The sequence below is a fragment of the Struthio camelus genome, chromosome 7, assembly GCF_040807025.1.
Source record: "Struthio camelus isolate bStrCam1 chromosome 7, bStrCam1.hap1, whole genome shotgun sequence".
Classification (NCBI taxonomy): domain Eukaryota; kingdom Metazoa; phylum Chordata; class Aves; order Struthioniformes; family Struthionidae; genus Struthio; species Struthio camelus.
In genome coordinates, this window is record NC_090948.1 from 38,891,732 (window position 1) to 38,915,942 (window position 24,211).

The following is a 24,211-nucleotide window of genomic DNA, read 5'->3' on the forward strand; positions in this document are numbered from 1 at the left end:
TATTGGTCTAGCCATATAGGTATAATTATGCTGAGTTACTGGTAAACTTTCTGCAGTGCAAGCCTTCAGATTTCAGTCCTGCTTTGAGCTCAAGGGAGACTTTCATCTGCTTATGCAAATTCATTTTTGAAATTGAATCCTTAGATCTGATTCTAAGGGCTGAAATAGTTTATCTTTACATTCATAGTAAGTCTTCACCATCGCCACATGCACGCACTTTCTTTTTTCTTCTTTTTTCCTTTCCCCCTTCCAGAAGAGTGAAAAAGAACTGACTATAAATATGAATCCGATCTTTAGGCTTCAGGGTTTTTTTTTTATGACTTCCTGTTCTTTTTCTTTGTCAACATATGTGCCTGTGTTTAATTAGGGTATTCTTTATATCTGTCAAAGTAGGGCTTAGTTGCCATAAAGCTTATGCTTCTTATTTTTATTTTTTTAGCAGCTGTTACAACAATTTTTTTTTTTATTGTTTTATAGGCAAATTTAGAAAACAAACCAGTAAATGGCCGCAGACCAGAACTCATGGAATGCAGTATATGTGGTCATGGTGAAAAATACAGGGTGAAAATAAACCAAACACTACCCCTTGAAAATGTACAGTCTAAGGAGAAAGAAAGAATGACAGGCTTAGAAGCAGAGAAGTGGGCACATAACGAGAAGCCGTCTTTTGGTGTCCATGTCAATGGAGATATCCATGGAACTGTGACAGGGAACGAACACTTGAAAAATGCTGAAGAAAGTGAAAGAGCAGTCTCTCCCAGTCAATTAGCTGAGCCAAAAAAGTCATTTGCACAAACCCTCAGAAATGGCATAAAAACCCTACATTATTCACCACCAGAGTCAGTTGTGTCCCTGAAGAAAGTATCTGCAGAGGAAAGAACAGATTTGACAAGCAACTCCCATATGCATTGGACGAAGGCTGCTAATCTGAATGACATTGTAAACACCCTGACAACTGGTGTTAGTTGCGTTCACACAGGAAAACAAGGAAATGTTTTCATGACACAGAAAAACTGCACTTGTGTGGTCCTTCAAGATTCTGATAAGTTGGTTTTGCAGACTGGTTCCATTTCGGATCTGGAAGAAAGTTCATGTTGTTCTCCACTGCCTGACGAGGAAGCTCCTGCAGAGAAGGATGGCATTAAAACACCCGACCAAGAGACCCAGCAGAAGAATTCTTTTCTCCAGCCCACTTTCTTGTCTCTGATTAAAAACAGAAATTTAACCGTAGAGCAGGTTGTAGCTATTGAAGCTTTAACAAAATTATCTGAAGCCCCTTTAGAATCAATTTCACCAGCTAAAACAGAAAGTACTGAATATACAGCAGAAACAACTTCCAACTTGCTCCAGAGTTACAAAAGGGATATTTCATCCTCCTTTACATCTCCTACGTTGAAGGAAATCAAGGACGCTTACTTGCAGAATGAACAGCAACTCTTGTCTCAGTGTGCTGCCTCACAGAAGCAGCTCCCTAATAAGGCAGTGTTGTACAATGGACAAAGTTTGATTTCTGAATTGCATGATAAACCTGCCAATCTGGCTGGTGAGATGTATAAATTACACTTATCCTCACAGGATACCAAAATTGTATCTGATGTAACATCTAATGCAAAACCATTTTCAGGTCATACTACCAAGAACAGTTATATGCACGATCAGGTCACCCTTGCACGGTATTGCAGTGCTTCATGTAACATCCAGCAAACAAGTAACAACTTGGAAATTCTTGCCCATTTAGAGCAAAAGCCAACCTGCAATGATTTGAACTTGAAAACTAATTGTTCAATTAAAGAAGGAGGAATTCACAGCCAGGATGAAGAGGATGTAGCTACTCAACTAACTCAACTTGCAGCATTAATTGAATCAAACCAGACAAATCCAGAGCAGAAGAATGACATTAAGGCGTCACTGCTCAATCTAATATCACAGGAGAGGCAGCCAAAACATAACCAAGATCAGTGCCTGTTGCAGAAAAAACAAACTGTATTTCTTAGGCATAATTATAGTTCCTTACTGTTAAAGCAAAGACAACCAACAAATAAAAAAGGAAATGCTCTACCGTGGAAACCAAGACACAAAAAGAAGCCTCAAGAAACACGCTATCAACAAAATAATCAAAACCAGCTCGAGCTGTTGCCGTGCCAACGAAGTGAGTTACAGGACATTTGGATATCATCAAAACTGCACAGGCTGGGTCAAACCATGCTGCAAGACTCCAGAATAGGTGCATCAGAAAAAAAATCTCCAAGAACCAAAGTACAGAAAGCACTGAATCAAAATACTTCATCATCCCAAGAAAAAACTAGATTATTTCTCCCACAAACTCAGATAAAGTTCCATAGATGTTTACCTGAGGTACCACAGGAGAAAACAAAAGACAGGTTGTTTGGCTGCGAAGCGGTGAATGAGGAAGTCAAAGCTGCAGGCTCTGGTGACCCGCTACGTATTGATCCGCAGAAAAATGATGTTATTACATGTAATCAGTATAGTGACGTGCCCTCCCGTAATCCTGTGGCTGTTTCACAGTTGAAAACAGCATGCTTGTTAGACAGACCAAGTGAAAATGTACAGATGTTTACAGAAAAAAGTAATTCTCAGGTACAGCAAGCAGTGAACAGTGGTCAGACACCTCCTTTGCCTCAGACTCTTAGCCAGTCTAACCTGAGAGCGAATGAAATGCAGAGAGACGACAAATCCTGTTTTCAGCGGGATGCGGTCGAGCAAGTAGATGCAAAGTTGCAGCCACGACCTGTTCCCTGCAGCGGGACCCATGTGCCAGGGGCCGCAGAAGCTCTCAGGAATATCGAGTGCGCAGGTGAAGTTACTGTTCTGACGGCGACAAATTTCGGTACGGACCAGCCACAGAGCGCAGGGGACTCGGGGTGTTCTCCAGCAAAGAACACGCTCAGCAGTTTTCTTGAATCACCTATGAAGTTTCTTGACACCCCTACGAAAAATTTAATAGATACGCCTACGAAGAAAGGACAGTCTGAATTGCCAACTTGTGACTGTGTTGGTAAGTCCTTCTGCTAGTTTTTCTGTATGCGTTTCAGATGGATTTGTGTTCATGTTGCTTCCTTTAATGTGAGGAAGTGCGCTTGACAGTTACTTTTCCATTGCAGAGGCTCAGTGTTTTGCCATTAGGAAACAGGAGAAAAGGTGTGTGTGTGTTTGTTTTCCTTTCTGTAACTTTTGTGAGGTCTTTGGGCCTGCAAAACACAACACTCTTTAATATTTTTGGCCTTGCAGCTGGCAGGTTTAAATTCTCTGGTGTTTAAATGTGAGTAGAAGAAAAGGAGTTTTTCCACTTGTTTTGTCATCGCTGACTTGTGCTCCATGTAAATTTATCTGCAGCGTATCAGATGGTGATTTTCATGGTCTAGAAGTAATTTTTGCTTGAGATGGACTGGGCAGATCTCCCATACTTTTTCATTCCTGCCTAAATACTATTAGACAAGCAGAAGGGCGTAGTTACGGGTGGTCTTGTTACTGTCAACGCTGGTCCTGAGGAGTGATGCAAGTTAACCTTGAAAGAGTACACGTCAAAGGCTTTTAGATATCTCTTTATCGCAGAGATGAGAGGTGAGGTAGACTTCAGGTGATAAAGTCAGAGATGTAATAACTTATGTTGAGGGATGGGATGTCATACCAAACAGGGTGTTCGAAATTTTGCAAGTACAACTTAATTGGTGGTGTTAGACATGTTTTGTTTTCAGACCATCAAAGCACATAGCAGAACAAGTCAGACACTGAACAACAAAGTGTACACAGGCAGTTTTTCCTCTTTGCTTTCGCGTTCTGAACCAACAAAACGCTAGTTAAGAGATCTGGATTATGTTTTCTGTTCTGTAGTGTATGACCATGAGTTAAATTTTTTTGCCTCAATTCTCCTTTGTCTAAAATGCTTCCCTACTCACAAGGGCATTGGGAGGCTTAACTAATCACTGTGTACTAGAACCCATAGTGAAAATTGCTGAAGAATGGAAAATATTAATAAAATTAGGATTAATTTACTGTATTAAAAAAGAGCCATTATCAGATTAATAGGAGTTGTTGCAGGTATGAAATAATTTTGATGACTCTTTAAGGAGAATAGTTTATCGGTGTATTATTTGCTGCATTTAGGTAAAGATTTTGTGTATTTCATCTGGAGGATGCTTCTGTAAACCATTTTAAGGTTACTTTTAATGGTGTGAATTTTTTGCCTGTGCAAACTTAATTTTCTCAACCTGCTTTCAGAGCAAATTATAGAGAAGGACGAAGGCCCATATTACACACACCTCGGGACAGGACCGAGTGTTGCTGCTGTGAGAGAAATAATGGAGAACAGGTGAGCAAAATTCAGCATTTAATGCTAACAGTATTTTTGAATGTATAAACAGGAAAGAAGACGAGCTATGAGAAGTCAGGTGCTATGTTTGGCTTTGTTTTTTTAAAAACTTCTTGGTGTACTCATTTGTAAAGCATTTTCCTGTTCAGATATGCATGAGATGAACACTGGCATGCCAGTTCCAAACTCACTTGTCTTTTTTGAGCTCCCGCAGCTTTAGGGTCCAATGTCACCAAGTGCAGTGTGCTCTTGAAGGTGCTATTGAAGTCAATACGAATGACAGAGATACGCACCTGGCAGGATTGGGTTCTCCAGCGTCCTGCATGTAACCAGCTGTGCAGCTGATTACATGCACAAATTGGACAGGAAGGTCACATTAGTGACTACATGCACTAGGATTCACATGCAGATGACATTTTCTTCTCAAATAATGTCTCCTTAGTAGTAGAAGTTTGTTATCAGAAGAGAGATTTCAAAAAGACTCATGCAAGTAGGGTTTTAAATTTAACGATCTTGGACATTATAGGTATTTTGTTTCTGTTCTGCCCTCAGTAAAATAAAAAAGTTATTCCTATTTTATTGAAAGTGTTCCCTGTTCTAAAATGATCTACAACAGTTTTAGTTGTACTCACAAAAATTTTTTTAATTCAGGTATGGAGCAAAAGGAAGCGCTGTAAGAATAGAGGTAGTGGTTTATACAGGAAAGGAAGGAAAAAGCTCTCAGGGGTGTCCAATTGCCAAGTGGGTAAGTTTTTATGTTACAGCAGTAAAATTTTGTTTGGCTTTTAAATTTCAAATGATGTATAGTCTTTATAACGTGGTCTTTAAGGAAAGTTGGGTTCTACAAGTCTCCCTGAATGATGAAGCTAAGGAAAATGTTTTTATGCTGTGGTGCAATATGTTGTGCTGTAGTTCAAATGAGAGAGTGAAAGAAAGGAGCTTAACAGAGCTAGCAGAAATGACCAAATCAAAGGTAAGAAAATCCTGACAGTGTCTCAGAGTTGGGGTGTCTCATGAATTAAGTTTTTGAGAAGCATAAAAGAAAAGAAGGGATGGATTGCCTGGGGGAGTTGAATAACTAGGCCGTAACATTTTTTAAAACCCTTCTCAGTGTGATGGAAGCAGTAAGGAAGTTCGATCTCAAATACCATGGAGTTCATTATTGTTGTTGAGGAACTGAACTCAATATTTAGAAATGCTGTGATGATAGTTTTCACCAAAGTGTTGTCTCACGTTGCCTCATAGGAGGCAGAAAATGAGACAAGCTCCAGGAAAGAGCTTGGAAGGAGTTGGTTGTCCTTATTCTTTGCTGAAACCATGGAGGGAGGTAAAAGTAGATAGGAAATCTTGGAAATTGAGCTTTGGAAACTAAAAGAATGTAGTTGTTAAATTTTTTATTGCCACATTTAGGAATTTCAAACTTAATTGAAAATTTATGAAGAAAATGTACAGCATGTAGGCTAGTGTTTGTAACTCCATAACAAAAATAAGAATATTGCATACTGTATGTGAATGTTATTGCATACTAAATAATAACTACTTTTATGTTTGGAAAAGTCAAAATGTGCTTTTCATACTCAGAACATAAATTGTTCCTTAGAAAGGAAACCCGTATGTGCATGTGGCTGCAGATAATATTTTTAATAACAAACTGATGTCCAACAAATTTCATGAACAACCAACCCAAAAAGAATGGAATGATCTTTCTGAGCATTTCAACTGACTCAAAATTCCATTTTAACAAAGGACAGGAGTTAAAAATCTCAGCTTAGAAACTCTTAACCTTGATTTTTCTGTTGCTGTTATCAATGTGCTGTCTTTTATGTAAAATAGCAATGAGAGGTTTTATTGTATATCTGAATGGCTGTAGGTGTCCAACCTGTGTACAATGCAACAGTCAGAAAGCACTGGGATGCATAGAGAAAGGGCTGTTTTAAGGTATGGGGGACCTGCAGTCCAGTTAGATTTTTAAGTTTCTATATTTAAAGCATTTGACAGAATAATTTGTAATGATAATTTAACTAAGTTTCAATCTTGTGTTATGCAGCAGTGACTTTTTTGTGTGCAAGTTCAGACCTGAAGACGATGAATGCTTTTCCAAGTACGTTAACTCTTACTGTGGGACGTTCAGTGCAACAGAGGGAAGGAGATCACTGAAATCTCCTCTGTAGAACTGTTTCATCTCTATAAAATTCTTGGTTTTGGTTCCTATACTTAGTGTGTGAGTTAAAATTAGCATTGCCAATGAAAAGTTAATTCTTAAAATGGAGCGTATTTGGGTTTTGGCTCTGACCAAAGAAACATAATTGTGAAATTTATTTTAAAACATATGGAAAAAGTTTGCTGTGCTTTCTGATAATTGCAGTCACAAGGTTCTGTCAGTTGTACAGATACTTTCACTTACTCGTTTACAGTGTACTTTGGGACAGACTCATCTCTGCTTTGCAGATGGTCAAGTTTTTGCCCTTAGGGCTGCTGAGAGACTTGCTGGCGAGAGCACCATCATGGAGCTCTGCTGAAGCAAAAATGATAAGATTGAATTTATCTGTCTGTCATATTTAACTATTTCCCCAAGTTTGCCTTATTTCCACTAGTTAATCTATTCTTCTGTCAGTTCATTAAGAAGCATTTTAGGATCAAAAGAGGCTTTATAAAATATCTATGTCCATACGTTCTTCTGTTAGCGACTGTATTTTGTAATTCTGATTTTTTCTTAAATTATTTTTACTGAAATGACTCCAAACATGTGCCTGGTGCATTAAATATTTACCAAGACAGACGACTCCTTTCCTTAATAGGCACTGACATTTCTTCCTTAGTTTTCAGGGCACCACAAAGTTCCAAAGAATTTTCCTTTTGGTTCTCTTTTGAGAACAAATCAGATTTTCTGTATTTTTTGAGTATATAATATTTTGGGGAGATATTTTCTCCCTCTGGATGTGAACAAGTATGCTACTATTATCTGAACTTAAATAGTATCAGTAAATAACTAGCCAGGATTTGAAACTTTGTGGCAATTGTACCTGTCAGTGTTAGTTTGACACTCGCATGAGCTAAACTGCAGTGGAGATGAACTTGCTATTTTGTACTACGTTCAGCGACAGGGATTTTCAGTAGCTTCTTTGCTTGACTTCTCTGTAAGCATCAGAAATTGCGTAATCTCCTTTACAGTCTTCTGCTGCCAAATCTTAACTTTGCCTGAGATTTCAAATGTGTGAGTATATGTGTAGGTGCTAAATGTGTGATTAGACAATAACTTACCGTTCTGTGACGTCTGTCTGGGTGGATGCACTCCTCTTTGTTTGGGTTTCTTTTGCCTTTTTTTTTTTTTTTTGAGTCTAAGTACATCAGATTTCTATGTAATAAGGTTTTTTTTTAAAAAAAAAAAAAGCTGTGTAATACTGTAATTCTGCATTAGTAGCTTGTTCATGTAACAGAAACAGTTTCATATTACTGTGCATCCCCTACACCCAGCCAGTGATAGGTGACTCATATCAGTCCCATTGTTTTATCAGTGCTTTAAGGGATAATGAATGTGGCCTCTTTTTTCTGCTCTCCGTGTGTCTGATGGTAAATAAAGATGACCTAGGTTAATTTATGTGAAATGGTTTATGAATTTATATTATCTTTTAAGTTGTTCATAAATAGCTCACTCTAGGTATCATCTTTGCTTCCCTGAAGTCAGACATATATGCCACTGACCATATATGTCAGCTGACCTGAGATCAGTTTCAGGCCTTACAATTTCTGGATTAAACTCATTTCCTATTGGTTCCTTCTGCTGGTTTCAGTGGACATTGGCTTAGGTCAGTTATCATTGTTATCTGTTGTCTCTATTCAGAGTTGCAGTGTAATTTTTAAGGCTGTCTCCTTCTGCTCTGAATAAAGACAACAGATAAGAGTGGCTAGGTCAGAGCAGAGGTCCTCTGAGCCCGTGTCCTGTCTCCTGACTCACCGAGAGCAGAAAGGTGCAAGAGCAGGGCAATTGCATCCCAGAAGACTCCAGTAATTTACAACTCTGGGGTTCCCTGAACTGGAGGTGATGTCTTTGTGCTTACTTGCTTTTCATAAATGTTGTCATCTTTTTCCCCCTGCCCGTTTCCATATCTTTTCCTGGTCTGTTACACCTTTTTGAGTTGGGAGATTAGTACCTCACATAATAACGAGGTTATAAATTAAAATAGCATCATAATAGTGTTTTCAGCCTTGTGCTTCATTCCCAGTAATTCCTAGCAGTTGCTTTGTTTTTTCTTTTTCTTTTCCCCCCGCCTCTGTTGCTGAGCAGTGATCTGGCATTTTCCTAGAGCTTCTTCTCATTATGCCAAATTCTCATTCCTGCATGGTGATGGTCAACTCGGGAGTCCATCTCTATGTAAAAATAGGATTGTTTTCTCCATGTGCATTAGATTTGCACATCTAGAGTGGATTTTATCTGCCATTTTACTGCCCACTCAGCAGTGTGAACTCTTTCATTGTTTGCAGATTGTGCTTGTCTTCACTACTCTGAGTTACTTAGTATCATCAACAAACGTTGCCATCCTGTTATTTACCCTTGACAAACATGCTGAAGAGCCTGGACAGTTCTAAAGAACTGCGGCGGGAACGTACCAGCCTGTTTCATGTCTTTTCACCAATTTTTCATGTGTGGTCTTTTGTTTTTATCTGAGGACAGGTTAGTGGGTTTTTGTTTGTTTGTTTGTTTGTTTAAGAGCCTTTAGTGAGGGACCTTACTGAATGGCTTTTGGAAATCCAGAAAGACCTGTCGTGTGACTGAGCATGACTTACCTTCCCAGAAAGTTTCATCGACTTCACCCTGTGGATCACGTTTATCTGTGTGGCCACTAGTTCTGTTCTTCAAAATAGTTTCTGCAAATATGCCCCACACAGATCCCAGGCTAATGTGATCATGAAATCCCCATGTTTCTCCCAGGATCTTTTTGCAAAATTTATCCTCTCATAAACTATCTTCCAGTCCTCTGGAACTGATGTGTTTAAAATTAAGACAGCACGCATCACATTTAATAGTTAGCTGTTTCATCCTTGAGTTTCTTGGGAGTTCTTGGATGGATGCCATCTGATCCCAGCAATTTGTTACTGTTATTTTTGTCACTGTTGTACTGTAACTGCCTCTGTTGGGGCTTTAACTTGAAGGAAAAAAAAAATCCTTGGCTGTGTCCCCTATGAAGGAGGGTTCTCACATGGGAATCTTTCCAAACACCTTGTTTGTGAACACAGCAGAAGTGGTACCTGAATTTTTGCATTGCTGACCTTATCTTCTCTGAGCTCTGTTTTTACACCTGGATAGTCTGTTGACCCTTCAGATTCTGATAGCCTCCTGGTGATCCTACTCTGTTTGAAAATATTTAGTATTGAGGGGGTTTTTTTATGCCTTTTGCAAGTTGTTCCTCAAACTCTTTTATCTTTGTTTTGAATTGTTTATTGGGTTTTATATTTAAAACCTTGCAGAGTTTATGAGCTTTTCTTTTTCTGTAGTTTGTTCATAGATTGATAGGATACGTAAATAATAAAAAATTAGGGGCAGATTAAAAATAGGTAAGAATAAATGGTTGTGAATACTTCACAATATGTGTAAATTTAACATGACAGTCCTTATTAAGACCCGAGCCTAAAATTCGCTACTGACATTAATCAAGTTCAAAATAAAAAATAATGCTTGGATAATCCAGTGTTACAATCAAGATTTTATAAATCATTGAACTGATAGTAGTCTGTAGTGAAATGGCAGAAATGACAATCTGTTGAGTGCTGATTGAGCTTTGATAACAATAGATTCTTCTGCAGATGCAGAAAAAATGTGGGTTTTCTTTCAGTTTGCTAGATTAGCTTTAGTTGAGAAGGTGTTTGGGAATCGAAAAAGCAAGAAAACTGAGAAGTTAATCCAACTTCTAGGCTATCTAAATTATTGTTAATACTAGAAGAGATGTTTAGTTAATTAAATAATTTGATGAGTGAGCGAGGGTACTTTGTTTTGCAGTAGACTATTGTTATTAATCAACCAAGCTGGTAGAGGACCATTTTATCAGGAAGTCCGACACTTGTAAGCTGATTCTCAGGTGCTTATTTCTCTTTATTCAGTTCAGCAGCGGAATGAACAGTAGGTCTGGCACCGTACTGGTAGTTAGGGGATAGAGAAGCTATCATCCAATTTGGAAAATGATAGAATGAGGAGATTTTGAGATATATATGAAAGTGCTTTAAAGGAAATTCTGTTGGAGTGATTGTCCCCTGGTTGCACGTTGAAATGGAACGGCAGCTCCATCTGCTTGAGCAGCTGACTGTCCTTCAAGCTTTGTTGTTTTATTTATTAAAATAAATCACCCTTTATGATCAAAGAGTGATCTCCACAGGAGAAGTCTGGAAGGAAGGAAGATTATTCTTGGGGAAACCGGGGGTGGGGGTGGGAGGGCTGGTTCTTGTTCACCTTTTTGGAAAACATTGTATTAGGGTGGGGCTTTCTTGCCATGGTGTTGTAGTGCACTGAAGTTGGTTTGTGTAGTAGGTATTACAGCTACGTAAACAGTCTTCACTTTGCTAGGAGGTGTACCTGTTAAATATAGAATTAAGGGAGTTTATCTTGAATGAGAAATACTTGTATTATCATCGTCCAAAGTAAAGCTGTTAAGTGCTGCAATGCTTTGAGATTCAATATGATTAGAAACTTTTACATGACTTCCAAAGTAAATAGTAAAGGTTTGATTTTTTTTTTTTTAATATGAAGAACTGCTCAAACACTTTAATAGAGTAAGCATGAAAAAAAAAAAAGAACTTATGTTAAGGTGACCTAAGTTAAGTATTATAAAAGAGCAGACAACCGAAGTTGCTATTATCGTTACATCAATTACAACAAACTGTGGTATGTGAACACACTGAGAGTGTGGGTTCTGATATGTCATCCACACCATACAAAGCATGGTTTACCTTTACCTGGAATATAACAGGAAGAGAGACTTGAGTGACTGAGAAGGTTAACAGAGTACTGGGAGTTGAGACTTGAATTTTGTCCTCAATTCTGCAGTATCGGTTGCATGATTATAGAAAAATCACTTAATCTCTGCAGTTCACTCATTTGTAAATGCACTGCACAGCTTCTTGTAGCAATCTGAAAATGGTGTTGGTAGATAATTCTTCTAAAACACTCCAGTTGTATTCCTGTGAAAATAGCTAAATAACTTCATGGTTTTCTTATTGATGGTAATCATTCTGTGCTAAATCATTCGATGTAGTCTGCCAGTACTCTTGAGAAGAGTGAGTTTTGGGAAGTGGAATTTATTTCCATTTTAATATCCCTTAGACATATTGAGAATAAAAGGATGTAACATTTTCCAGTGCAAAGAGAGTTTAATGTAGATTAATGAATAGGGAGGGAAGAATGAATTAGGAAAAAGGAGGGCAGACTCGCTTCTGCCTCAAACAGGAACATCTCTCCTGCTGTCACTGCTTACACTGCATCGGCTGCCAAAACAGTAGTAATTTTTTACAGCCATTGCGCTCCCACTTTGTGCAGGTGTAGATTATTACGGAATTGCAAGTTAGCACATAATCTAGTCCTGTGGAAGAAGGAGACAGCAGAGGCAAAATAAATGAATCGCTCACAGTTCTTTGGAGAAATTAGCTGAAAAATCTGCTTTCAAAAAATGTAGAGGCAAACTGTTCTAAATGAATTGGCCATTTCAGGAAATTATAGCAAACAGTTAGGATATGTTCTCACTTTAAAGTCATTTACTGATATCCTGCAAAGGAGACATCGCTGTTTTAATGGAGAAATTTAGAATGGACTAGAAGGAGTTGTCACAGTGGAACCCCAGAGAGATGAAATAACCCTAAAGAGACCTTTTTGTTGGTTCCATTAATTTTTTAGTCCAGTAATCAATGTTGTATTTCACTCGCAATTAAAATTTTGTAATTATTTGTTAGTGGTGTCTGCCTTATATCATATTAAAGTTAACATATCTATTCTGGTGATCTTAAATTGGAAAGTAATTTCTCATCCATATGGTAATTCAGCATCTGGTACGCTGAGCTTCTGCAGTCTGACTCTTAGCTACTTGCATAAGTCATGTACGTGCTAGACTGGCTTATATTTAGGGACATCAAGTAATTTTTATTCACAGTGAACTTATTCCTTGTTCCAGAGCTCCTGCCAAGGGTTGAGACAATTGCTTCAACAATCTAAAAGAAATAATTCAAGTAAGTAGAACTCAAGCGTTTGGACAGCTGAAGTAGATTTTATTGATAGCATAACTTTACTGATGCTGTTCAATACATTCAGAAATGATTTGGAAAAAGTGGGAAACACTGAGGTGACAAACTGCTGATGATACGAAGTTGTTCAGGATAGTGATGATGATGGCCAGCTATCATGAACTGCAGTAAGAACTTGTGATCCAGAATGAATGGGCAGTAGAACAGTAAACGAAATTGACTGTAAGCGTAAAGGGATGCGAGTGACCTAGTGTTGTAGTTTTATATACATAGCTATGGACACCAAGCTGAGTGTTACTGCTTGGGGTAATGATATTTTGTTGGCCATCAGCTTCAGAGCTCAGTGGTGATGAAAACAGCAAAGAACACTCTTGTGAATTATTAGGAGGGAAGGAAGAACAAAACAAGAAACAACTGTGTCACTGTGTGAACGAACACATGCTGCACCCAAATCTTGAATACTGTCTGCAGTTCGAGTCCCCCAACTCGAAAGAGCGTAGCAGAACTGGGAAAGGTGCAGGCACAGACTCCTCAGCCTTGCAGGGACGGAAGGGGGAAGGCAAAGTTCTCGAAAACCATGAGTGGCATGGAGACATGAATAGCAGTCTGTTATTCTCACACTCATCCTGTACCAAAATGAGAGGGCACTAGCAGGTGGGGGGGAGCTCAGCATGAATGAAAGGTGGTAGTTTTTCTTTCACGCAGCGCAGCATTAAGCTTTGCTGTTGTTGCCCTGGGGTTTTGTGGATGCTAAACTTCTGCATGGGTTTAGAAGTGGCTAGGCAAATGCACAGAAGGCAAATCCTTAAGCTGTGAGGTAGCAGCATGGTCCCAGGTGTTTCCTGAACTGCCTGCGGGTGGCTGGAAACTGCCTGGTGGTTTTTGAGAAGTGTCACCTACATCCATGTGCCTTTCCTACTCCCTAGACAACTGCTACTAGTCCTTGTCGGAATCAGGATAATAAGACTAAGCGGTCCACTTGTCTGACCTGGTCCAGCGTTTCTTAGGTTCTTTTAACTGAGTCAAAATGAGATACAGCAAAGCAGCCCTAAGAAGTCCTTTTATCATCCCTTTTTGTCTCTTTGATATCCTTGTGCGTAAGGGAGTGGAAAATTGGCTCTTCTTATTCTATAATTTGTTGCTAAATTGCTGCAACAAATTCTGCTTAGGGCACCTCTTTAATGAACGTACTCTAGTTCTCGGCTCATGGTTTCTGTTAAGAAAATTGGGTTTATTTCTACCTTTGTGGCTTGTAGAAAGACAGGTTTAGCTGTGGTATGTTACCGTAACAGCTGCTGATTGTATTTCTGTCCTATCTGACAGACTTTGGGCTCACCCTGTAGACTTGCTCGTATTAGTTGAATCTGCCATTCCAGAATATCGAGGATAGCTAACAAAAGAAATTACGGTCTTCCTTTAGATGTTATGCATAAATAAGAACACATAGATAGCCGTAATTCAGAACAGGCATGGTACAGAAAGTGGTAGTAGCGGGTGGAAGACGACAACACAGGAGGGATGTACAAAAATTATTTTTGAAAACAACCAAAATAAATGAGCACCCTGACCAAATCAGTGTCCGACAAGTATGATACTTGTATTACCCCAAGCTTTAACATGTATATGCAAAAAAAAGATATTTGGAAGGAGGTGTTTGTCCCTTTTCAGTTTTTCCTATTGTCCTAGACACGGTTATGTTAGCAAAAAAGGTGAAGGACTGAGTAGCATGTAACTTCATGCCTAGTTACTGCGAATGCAGAACAGGGCTGGTGGGTCAGGCATTGTAGGGGAGCGTGTCAGATCTGCTGCTTTCCAGAAGTGCTCTGTTGCGGATGAAGTAGTTTATTCATTGCAAATATAGGAAACTTTCGATGGATATGAAGTTAATAGCGATGACAGTTATTGCTTGCTAAGATGACTTCAGTGATAATCTGCCCCTTCATCCCTGCAAAAAGATTATCATACAAAGTTAAGAAGTGTTACTTAATGCATTACAAATTTATTAAAAGCCTGTTTTGTTCATTATATTATTTCACTATTAGAGCCACCAAGAAGACAGATTTTTTTTGTGGGGAAAAAATTGTTGGGGAAATTTTTTTTTCCCCCCCTTGATAAAAAGCTAGCTTTAAATTTTCACCAACTAAATTTGCTTTTATTGTCTTATTCCTTCTTTAGGGACTATTATTAAAGAAAGTGAAGTAATAGATTATCTACATCATCATTTTTAACTGCATCACAAAAATAATGAGTCATATTGATAACTTTGGGAGATAGGTTTTGCTGCTGATTTGTGCATTGTTTACAGTCAGAAAAACAAATTCAGTGACTTGTTGTATTTGTTGCACATTTTATTTAATATTTTGCACCTCAGTGTTTCATAGCTAAACAATAAGTACACTGGGAATTATGCTTACATGTTCCAATAGCACATGTGCTTGCGTTTTAAATTACTGCATGAGGAACTGATTTCTAAATTGCACAAGTGTTGTATTCTCTGCAGCTATAACAGTATACTAATTTTATTTGCCTTATCGAGGAGGATTGTTATAGCAAGTGCATGCTGGAAAAAAAGCAAAACAAAACAAAAAACAACTAGATTCTATGTATGCTAATCTCTTGATGACTATATTAAGATGATGTTGCTGTTGTATGAATTTTACACAAGTATGATGTTTTCCAAAAAGTAGATGGTGGGGGGAGTTGGGGTGAGTGGTAGTCAGTGAAAAGTGTATATAGTTTGGGGTGGTTTAAGGATTAACAGATATCGCAATCATCCCCAATCATTTCAAGCTGCCATAAGTGTAATGGAAGTAAATATATTGTTGACATCTAAACTAAATAAAAAGATCAATCCAAGAAATGATCAGTCAAGTAAAACCTTACTAGGCCCATTACTTAGAAAAACAGTAAGAAAACCAGTCTGTAAGCACATTAGACAAAATCTTGATAAGCAGTAGACAGTTTCTTGTTTTTTCTTAGTTTTCAGATGACTACGAGTCTAGTAAGAAAGGCAAATACGATTGTTTTTTTCTTTAACTTAACATGCAATTTATTACAGAGTTTGGAAACGTTTTTGACGTAGGCGCTAGAAAGCAAACGACAAATTAAAAATTAATGGAACCGCATCAGTGTAGCGTAAGTAAGTATAAATCAGTAAATCAAGGAGTACAGTGACAATTCTTCACATTAGAAAAATGGTTACATTGTAAAGAATCATATGGCATTTCTGTTTACTGGATTTGTTCTGTAGCCAGTTGTCTTGCTCACATTTGCTTTTCTGCATATTAGAGTGCATATTGCCATGGATTTACTGTTAGTACTGAAGAGAGGCTCTGTTTATTACCGCTTTGAGAGCGTAGACTATAGATTGCAAATGGGCATCATGATTGTATGTGGGAAGCAATATGGCTAGAGCTCTGTCTGCACCATCACCAGCAGTGGGCTGGGAGGAAGCATAGCCCCATTGGTGTGAGTAGTGCCGTTCTGAAAATGGGAACCGTCAGGTGAGAAAAGTGCCTTACTTTTGATAATGAAAGGAGAGAAGGAGCTCCAGCTGCAGTAGTCAGATGGCCATATGGTATATTCATAACATCTTAAGAGCCACAGAAATAAAATCCAGACAACTGATAGATCTATTAGCCAGCTTCGTGCCTGAAAGACAATGTATCATAAAATGTTTTGGGATCCAATAAGAGTATCGCGTTATCCACTGCATGGATAATTAAACAAATTCCATCTGTATTTAACTGCAGGGAGGTAGGATGTTAGTTGAAAGGAAACTGTAAATTCCTTTCCCTTCCATTTATTATTTGTCCTGGATGGTATATTTCCAATTTAGAAATATATGAGAGTTCACAAAGTACAACTTGATTTTGTACTGAGAAGCTGAGGTACTAGAGTCCCTTATTGAAATTATGAAGTCTGGAAAACAAAGAGGAAAAGAGATTAAAAGCATCACCCTTCATGCAGAGTAACAAAATGAAATTCCTCTTTCTCTGAGTTGAAGGAACTGTGCTGCCTAAAGAATGTAAAGCTCACACTGACATGAATAATCTGTATTGTCTATCAGCCATAATAGGTTTTCTCTAAACCTCACTCAAATGGAAATGAGCAGCATTATTTTTCTTTCTTTATAGAAAATACTGTACGGGTTAGTCAGTCACAACCAAGACTCCTTTTGTGCAGTGGTATCTCAGAAGCTTTTACTTGTTTTCTCATTAAGTTTAAGGCTTATTGTAAGATTGTATGATTAACTTTAAAAGAACGATAGTTTCTCTCTTGACACAAATTAACTCGAAGCTTTCTTCTTCCTGCTAAGTCTGCACAGATTTCCACTGAAACTGTTGGTCTATTGAAAATCTTTTCATTTGCAGATTAATTGCAAGGATGCTTTGGTCCCTGCTCTTAATTAGTTCCAATAATTTAGATATTCACAGTTGACCAGACTAGGAGTTGCATGTGACAGTTAGCCGCGTGTCTGGCAACAGAGGAACTTTGGCGTCAGTCCGATGGGTAATCTGCATGAAAACCCAGACTTTTGAAGGTCTCCAAAGGACAGGTGAAACTCTGTTGTCTTGCTTTTATGGTCCATTGTTATTACCATATCCACCTGAGGTGTGCTGACTGAGGGAGGTGTTGGGGTGGAGAGCGAGGGTGAGTGACGGCTTGCCCTGAGTGTGCACATAGCAAAGGAGCTTCCAGAGAGCATCTGCAATGTAAGTGCTGACCATCTGCAGTAAGGAGGAGAGACTCTCACCGATCCGCATCTTACGTACAATAAGACTGTGGAGGAGAATTTGGCCTCTATCACACGAAAGAGGTCCAAGCCTAATACGTGGTCGTTGAAGCTTTACACTGAGGTCTTGACCCCTTTGTTAGATGCCTCATAGAGGCCAGGCTGTTCAAAACATATCGGAAAAATTGGTAAGCTCCTTTTGCTTGTTTGTATTCTAGTATTATCTATCTTTAATGAATTTTTTTTGGTCTGAATATAATACAACTTTGTTTCAAATTATGACAAAAACCTACTAAAGGTGGGAGTTAGACTATCAGGCATTTTTTTTATTCAGTGCTGTATTAAAAGCCATCATACTGTTCCATGTTATGTTCGGTCTTTGGTATGTTGTATGGATAAGGTTGACTAAGATTGCATTGTGTAGCTACAATTTAGTAAAAAGCTTCACAACTCTGCTCAGGACTTCAACATAGATCAGCTAGCAGATGTTGTTAAGATGAATCTAGTTTTTCCTGCAGTAAGATCACAGCGTGTTTATTTTCATCGCTTTCTTGGATATTTTTATTTTGCAAGGTGGGAACCTTTTTGTCTACTGATACGTAACCATGGTAACTGTTCTAACACATATATACATGTGCCTGTGTGGTATGCGTTTATGTACTGGCCTTCTGGCTTTGGGAGATAACATTTTCAGTACCATTTCAGGACAACTGTTAGGTTTTCAGTGGGTCTGTCATTTTAGGATAATTATTTTCTTCTTAATTCACCTTCTTTCTTGTTTGTATAGACTGGGACACTGAAAATATTCCTCCTTCTGTAAAATATGCTGCCGTTTCTTCTACAGGTAGAAAGGCAATGCAAAAATCACATTCTGCACCAGAGACCAGTGTGTGATGCTGTCCTGGCCGGTCCTGCTTGCTGGTGTGGACTCTTTGGGCAGCAATATTTCTCACTTTTTTGGGTCTTACATGTCCCAGCCTGGAAGAGAGGAGAAATCTGTTATATTTCAGCATGACTAAGTTTGAGATGTAAACAAACAAGCAAAAAGTCAGTGAATTACTTTTGGGAAATAACACCAACAAAATACTTACCTTGGTTCTCCCTGTTTAATTCTCTGCAGGCTAAATTTTGCTATTGATTGCATGCGTGCAGCTTCTTCCACTGAAGCTAATTTGACAGATCGCAAAAGTGACTTCAGGAGGAAATAATGTGGGCAGTTTAATAGTTAGCATTATTTAAGCATCTTATTTTCTACTTGGTTTTGAAATCAATTTATTTACTTAGTAATGAGTAAAGCAGATAGAAGGAATGAGACATCCAGATCTTTTGAGTGTTTCCTACGTTTATCGGAGAATGAACAAAATGATTTTTCCAGGTGATACGAAGAAGTAGTGATGAAGAAAAGTTGCTGTGCTTGGTACGTCAGCGTGCAGGACACCACTGTCAAACTGCCGTCATAGTGATTCTTATATTGGCCTGGGAAGGAATCCCTCATCTTCTGGCTGATACGCTGTACAAGGAACTGACACAGAGTCTCAGAAAATACGGCTGCCCCACAAGCCGTAGATGTGCGTTAAATGAAGAGTAAGTTATACGAGTAGTACTTGATGTTGCGTTGCTGTTTGAGTGTCTTTCTGCATGAAAGAAAAACTTGAGAATTCAATACTAGTACTGCTACTAATAAATATACAAAAGCTTACTTTAAACTGCAAACCACTAGGTGTCATTTTAGTATAAAACTTGGTTCCTGGCTTTTCCTAGAGACCAGGCTGTACGTGAGCGTGGTACTTGTGCTAGGTGTGCTCAGGGAAAGGGGTGGGGATGAACTTCTCGCCTGGCTTTGCACACGCTGCCTTAAGGACAAGACACAGTCAGTGTGCCCTTTACGCAGCTTCTTTCCTAGCTTTGCACATACTGCCTAAGTACAAGACAGCCAGTGTACCTTTCACACCCAAACCAATGCTAGATAGCCAGTAAGAAGGTGATATGTGGCTTGCACCACTGTGTCAGTGAGCAGGGCTGGCTGGGCCTGAGAGGAAGGCAATGCTCCCTTTTATCCTGCAGGTGATGACAGTGCATGTGCTCTCCTAGAGATCTTTGAAGGCCTTCTCCTTCAAGCAGTGCATATCTGGCCCATACCAGAGCACATCGCATCCTGTGGAATCGAGCCAGGATAACTGCGAGTGTGATTTCTTTTCAGTTGTGTGCCATGCTACTTATGTTGACGCATTTTTAAAGAAAGTAGTAGCAGTAGTAGTAACTGTCAGCTGTCTCATGTTCCTCAGCTAATGTTGCTGTAGGTGTACTTGTGTTTCCTATTGCTTCTAATTTCTGCTTTGGAACATTTTTTACTTAAGATGCAAAACTGAAAAAATAGCAACTTGAGGTTTCTGAAATAAATGCTGCTTATGACTCTTCAGACAGTAGTCTTTTGGAGAGGGTGGCAGCCTTCTCTTAAAAGTTTCAGAACAGGGAATTCTCATTGTTAGTCATTGCTTTGTTCCAAATAACAGCCTTCTACTCTTCCCATCTGTCACCACATATAACCATGTCTGGCATCTAGCAGTGACTGCTGTTTTGAGTACACTCCGTGATACTGGAAGCATTTCTTAATGCAGGAGTGCTACCAGTGAAAGTTCCATTGACAAGTTCTCATCTTGTGGCCTGTTCTTTAGCTGACATCCAGAATAAAGCAAAACTGAGCAGTCACTGCATTCTTTAAGCGGGGGTGGGCAGCTAAGCCTTCACTGCCACACTTCCTTCTGTTATGCTGCTTCAGATAAAGTAGATCATAATTGAAACACTTCTTAATAAATGAGAGACTGAAGACTCAAAATTAGAATCTTCTGCTCTGTGCCTGAAATGACGAACTAACGTGAGGAATTTAATTTAATTGACCAGCTAATGTGTTGCAACTGAGGCTCGGGAGCATTTCTGCCTTGGTGGTGATTTTTGTGTGGCCTACATCTAATCAGTCCCTCTAATAGATGTACAGTGACCTGAATCTAATGTTCACGTTCTTAAAGGGTCTGGCTAATTAGTGGTATTCCATTTTAAAAATTGGATCAATTTGGAGATACACTATCTACACACATAACAAATGTATAATATACAATATAAGCTGTGTATGATTATTGGGTTTAGGGGTGACTTTCAGTAAGAGTTGTATTTTCTTGCACTTTTAAAAATTTTATCCAACTAGAGAAATCAAAATCTCAATAGCATGGATATATTTATGTAGATGTAACTCAGTGTTACCTGTTTCTCAAAAGTGGGACTTTTGGGATTTGAGTTTGTCTTTTAGAAAGATAAGCCAGTCTTCTACACATAAATATCTCATTAAAAGTAAATAAACTGGTTAAACTGTGTTTTATAAATTCCTGTGTTATTTTGCTATTTATTATTTAAAAAATAGCACTAACCTTTAAAAAAAAAAAAAAAAAGCCTGCTTTACCAGCTGACTTGCCATGCCTTTGTTTCCTTTCATAGCCGTACGTGTGCATGTCAAGGACTTGATCCAGAAACTTGTGGAGCATCATTCTCATTTGGCTGTTCATGGAGTATGTATTTCAATGGCTGTAAATTTGCCAGAAGCAAAAACCCCAGGAAATTTAGGCTTCTGACTGATGACTCTAAACAAGTAAGTTTTTGTTGTTGTTGTTTTGTTTTCCTCCAATATTAATTCAGATGATTTTCAGAACTAAAGTGGAATCTACAAACGTTTACCCCTTCTCTCTCAAATATACATACATAGCTTATGTGTACCCAGCTAAATTGTTTTGCAACTTCAGTGTTTATAATTTTTTCCGCTGCATGAAAAGTCAGTGTCTCTTATTATACATTTTAATATCCTAAATTTATTCTTAAATTCTTTTCTACATGCACATTTAGCTCCTCTGTATTTGTGTGAAATGTTAATTCTGTGTAAATAAAAACCACAGCTAAAGATTCTTCTAAGCACCGTACCAGGACTACACCTCAGAGGTTCGGTCTTTCTGCCTTATCGTAGAAGATTCTGTACCTTGAATTTCACTCCTCTCACATTGCTCTGACAGCTGACAATCTCATCTTCTGCCTTCCATCTAGAATAAACTTTTTTCCTTGGACAACATGTTTTTAAAACACTCTGAGGGAATTAATGCACTAAAATAGGATGCAATTAAAGAACGCTATAATTGCTCCTTATGAGCATTAACAATGACATAAAGCTCCGCTAACACAGAAAATATAGTAATGGATTATACAAAGTAACACAGACCTCTTAAAAAAAAAAAATCATTTTTTACGTTGGAAATATTTTTCTGAAGAAAACATAAAAGTTGTTTTAAACTGATAACCACTGCCTGATGGCCATACAGCAGGAAGAATCCGCAGAGCAACTTGAAAGTCACTTTTGTTCTGATTGAGATGTCTTGAATTCTACTTCCCTATGGAACTCCTTGATAAAAGTATTATGAAGATATATGTACTGTATGGTGGTGATCTGTTACCTAGTTCTCCTTCTGGGTTACCCTGCCAGTCTGTCTTAACCTCCTGAACCTCCACTGCTGCCAGAGACAGAAAAGACCTAGCTTATTGAAGTCCAGACAGTAGCAGAAGTATTCTTACATTTTTTTCATGTGTGGTTTGGACATTGTTTCTTGGAAGACGGAGATTTCACTTTGTTCACTGGAGATAAATATTTCCCCCAAGTTCCTCCTCCTGTGAGAGTTGATAAGCATCTTCTATGCTCATGTAGATGAATACCAATCAATTTAGCCATCATATATTAAAAAGCACTGGGAAAAATACAAAATAAAGTCACACTGCAAAACCTTCTTTTTTCTTTGAGAGGTGCTGTCTACTTACATTGTGGGCGGATAATCACAAACGCCACTAGCACTTCGAGTGGGAGACTTTTACCGAAGCAGAATAGGGCACCCATGGCCTTTCTCCTTTTTTTTGCAGGGAATATATGGCTAAAGCAGTACAAGCTGGAAATAGCTCTGCCCATCTCCGATGTCTTTGTCTCAGGACAGGATTTATTTTCTATGAACTTTCAGTTTAGAGAAAAACTTGTTTATTGGGTATTCCTTTATCCCTTCTCCTTTGTCCTTTTCTCTGTGATCCTGATTTTTTGAGTATTCCTCTTGCATAATTGTGTGCCTGGAGCATTCTGTGTGTGTATTTTCTCTGCACCTGCTGCTTACAGTAGTGGAAATATGCTTTCAATGGACCTATTGCGTCAGTCCCTAATAGAGAGACTATATTTTCTAGTAAAGGTCATTCTGGAGTCATCATGTGGGTTGTGGTGCATGGTCCAGTTCCAGCTAGCTTATTTGCTGTATGGACCTGTCAGAAAGACCTTTCTCCAATCCAGATAGACTAGGATTTTATTTCAGGATCTTTTCAGTCCAGTTATGAGGAATTCAGGAATGTGTCTGTGTTTCCATATCTGCCAACGCTGTACTTAGGACAGTTGTTTTGTTCTAGCTTCTGTACCTATTCATCCCATTGCTAGGACAAGTTTGTTCCTCCTGTGTGGGGAACAGATGGATTAGATTTTTTTTTTTTTTATTCTGACTAATTTTCTCTGTTTTTCATTCTCTTGCTTAGAGCTTTTCTATTTTCTCCTTTCTTCAGGGGTTTGATCAACAAGTTACCTTTGGTGCAGAGCCATTCTTCAGTAGGATTTGAGCCTATAGTGACTCATGTGGCAACATTCCTGAGTTCATGGCAACCTGCTCACTATTCCACCTAAGCATGAAGGTGGCTCTTACGGCAGCTCTCCTATCTGATAGAAGATCCAGGCCCTGTTTGCTGTTTTCTCTGTATCTGTTTTTCTCTCTGAGTAGAATTTCAGGAGCCAGCAAAAATTCTTGCCCAAATAGCATACGAATTTCAGCTAAATTAAGAAATTAACTTACCAGGTGTCTGTCTTAGGCCCCTCTGCCCTCTAAGGCAGAGATAACCTTTAAATGACAATGTCAGCTTGACCCACCTGCAAGATGGCATGATCAAGCCCTTCAGATGATTTCTGATGCTTTTCATTAGCTGGGAGACCAACGAAGGTAGCAATTGTCATATGCCTTGTCCAGCAAATATTAGGCTGTGTTCAGAACTCTTACAATGTAAGACTGCTAAAATAGATCTCTCTCTGGTGACCAAAATACACTCCACAAGGCAGCAGGCTATGCTGGTGGCTTTGCTTCCTGCTTATCTGTGAAATGGCCACCTTGAGCTGCGTTCAGAAACGTAGTCCAGCACAACAGCGTTGTAAAGGCATCTAGAAGTGATACCCTGCTGATGAGAGCTGTTTGGCATTGCCTGTTAATCACAGGTTAACTAGCTGCTTTGTCAAGGTGGATGCTTTGTGCCACAGTGTATATAAACAGTTACCTGAAAGGGAAGATTACCTACCCAGTAAATGGACATTTTCTAGATGTCTGATCTACGCACACATTCTCTTATTTCCTCCTTTTTCTTGGAAGTTTTAAAGCCTCCTTGGATTCTGCAGCTAAGAGAGGTTGAGGGATGTACAGAGCACACAACTTCATAACTGTAGGTCACCTGTGAAGGCAGCATGTGCACCTTTTAGGGTACCACTGTGCGAAAGCCTTCTGCTCTAGGTGAAGGTGGTGCCTGGGCGTTTGCAGTGTGTGTGCACAGGTTGGCAGTGCATCACCATCACAGAAAAATGAATTTCACAGTAAATAACTTTTCTCTTCATTTGGTTTTGTCATTAATTTTAGTAGCAGATAATTCTTTCAGCTAAAAACTGGATATTGATGATTTTGCAGATGACATAAAGCTAGGAGGTATAGCAAATTAAGAAGATAGATTTGAAGTCCAGAAAGATTTGGATCGTTTGATCATTTGAGGCACTGGATGGAGTGAGATGAGGTTAAGGGTGTAATATACCTAGGTAAGAATAGTACATAGGA

At 38.7% G+C, this 24,211-nt stretch overlaps 1 protein-coding gene across 8 annotated transcripts in view; it reads left to right on the forward strand.

Moving 5' to 3' along the window:
- The window catches only part of TET1 (tet methylcytosine dioxygenase 1), a 95,217-nt gene that overhangs the window by 43,874 nt on the left and 27,132 nt on the right, over positions 1–24,211 (forward strand). For all 8 annotated transcript variants that reach the window (XR_011142272.1, XR_011142273.1, XM_068950890.1 and 5 more), the window contains 5 exons: positions 478–3,016; positions 4,240–4,330; positions 4,982–5,075; positions 18,664–18,872; positions 20,778–20,928. Coding sequence is in view for 6 of the 8 variants with exons in the window: in XM_068950890.1 (XP_068806991.1) it covers positions 478–3,016; positions 4,240–4,330; positions 4,982–5,075; positions 18,664–18,872; positions 20,778–20,928 (3,084 nt within the window). In the remaining 2 variants the exon portion in view is untranslated. The remainder of the gene's footprint in view (positions 1–477; positions 3,017–4,239; positions 4,331–4,981; positions 5,076–18,663; positions 18,873–20,777; positions 20,929–24,211) is intronic.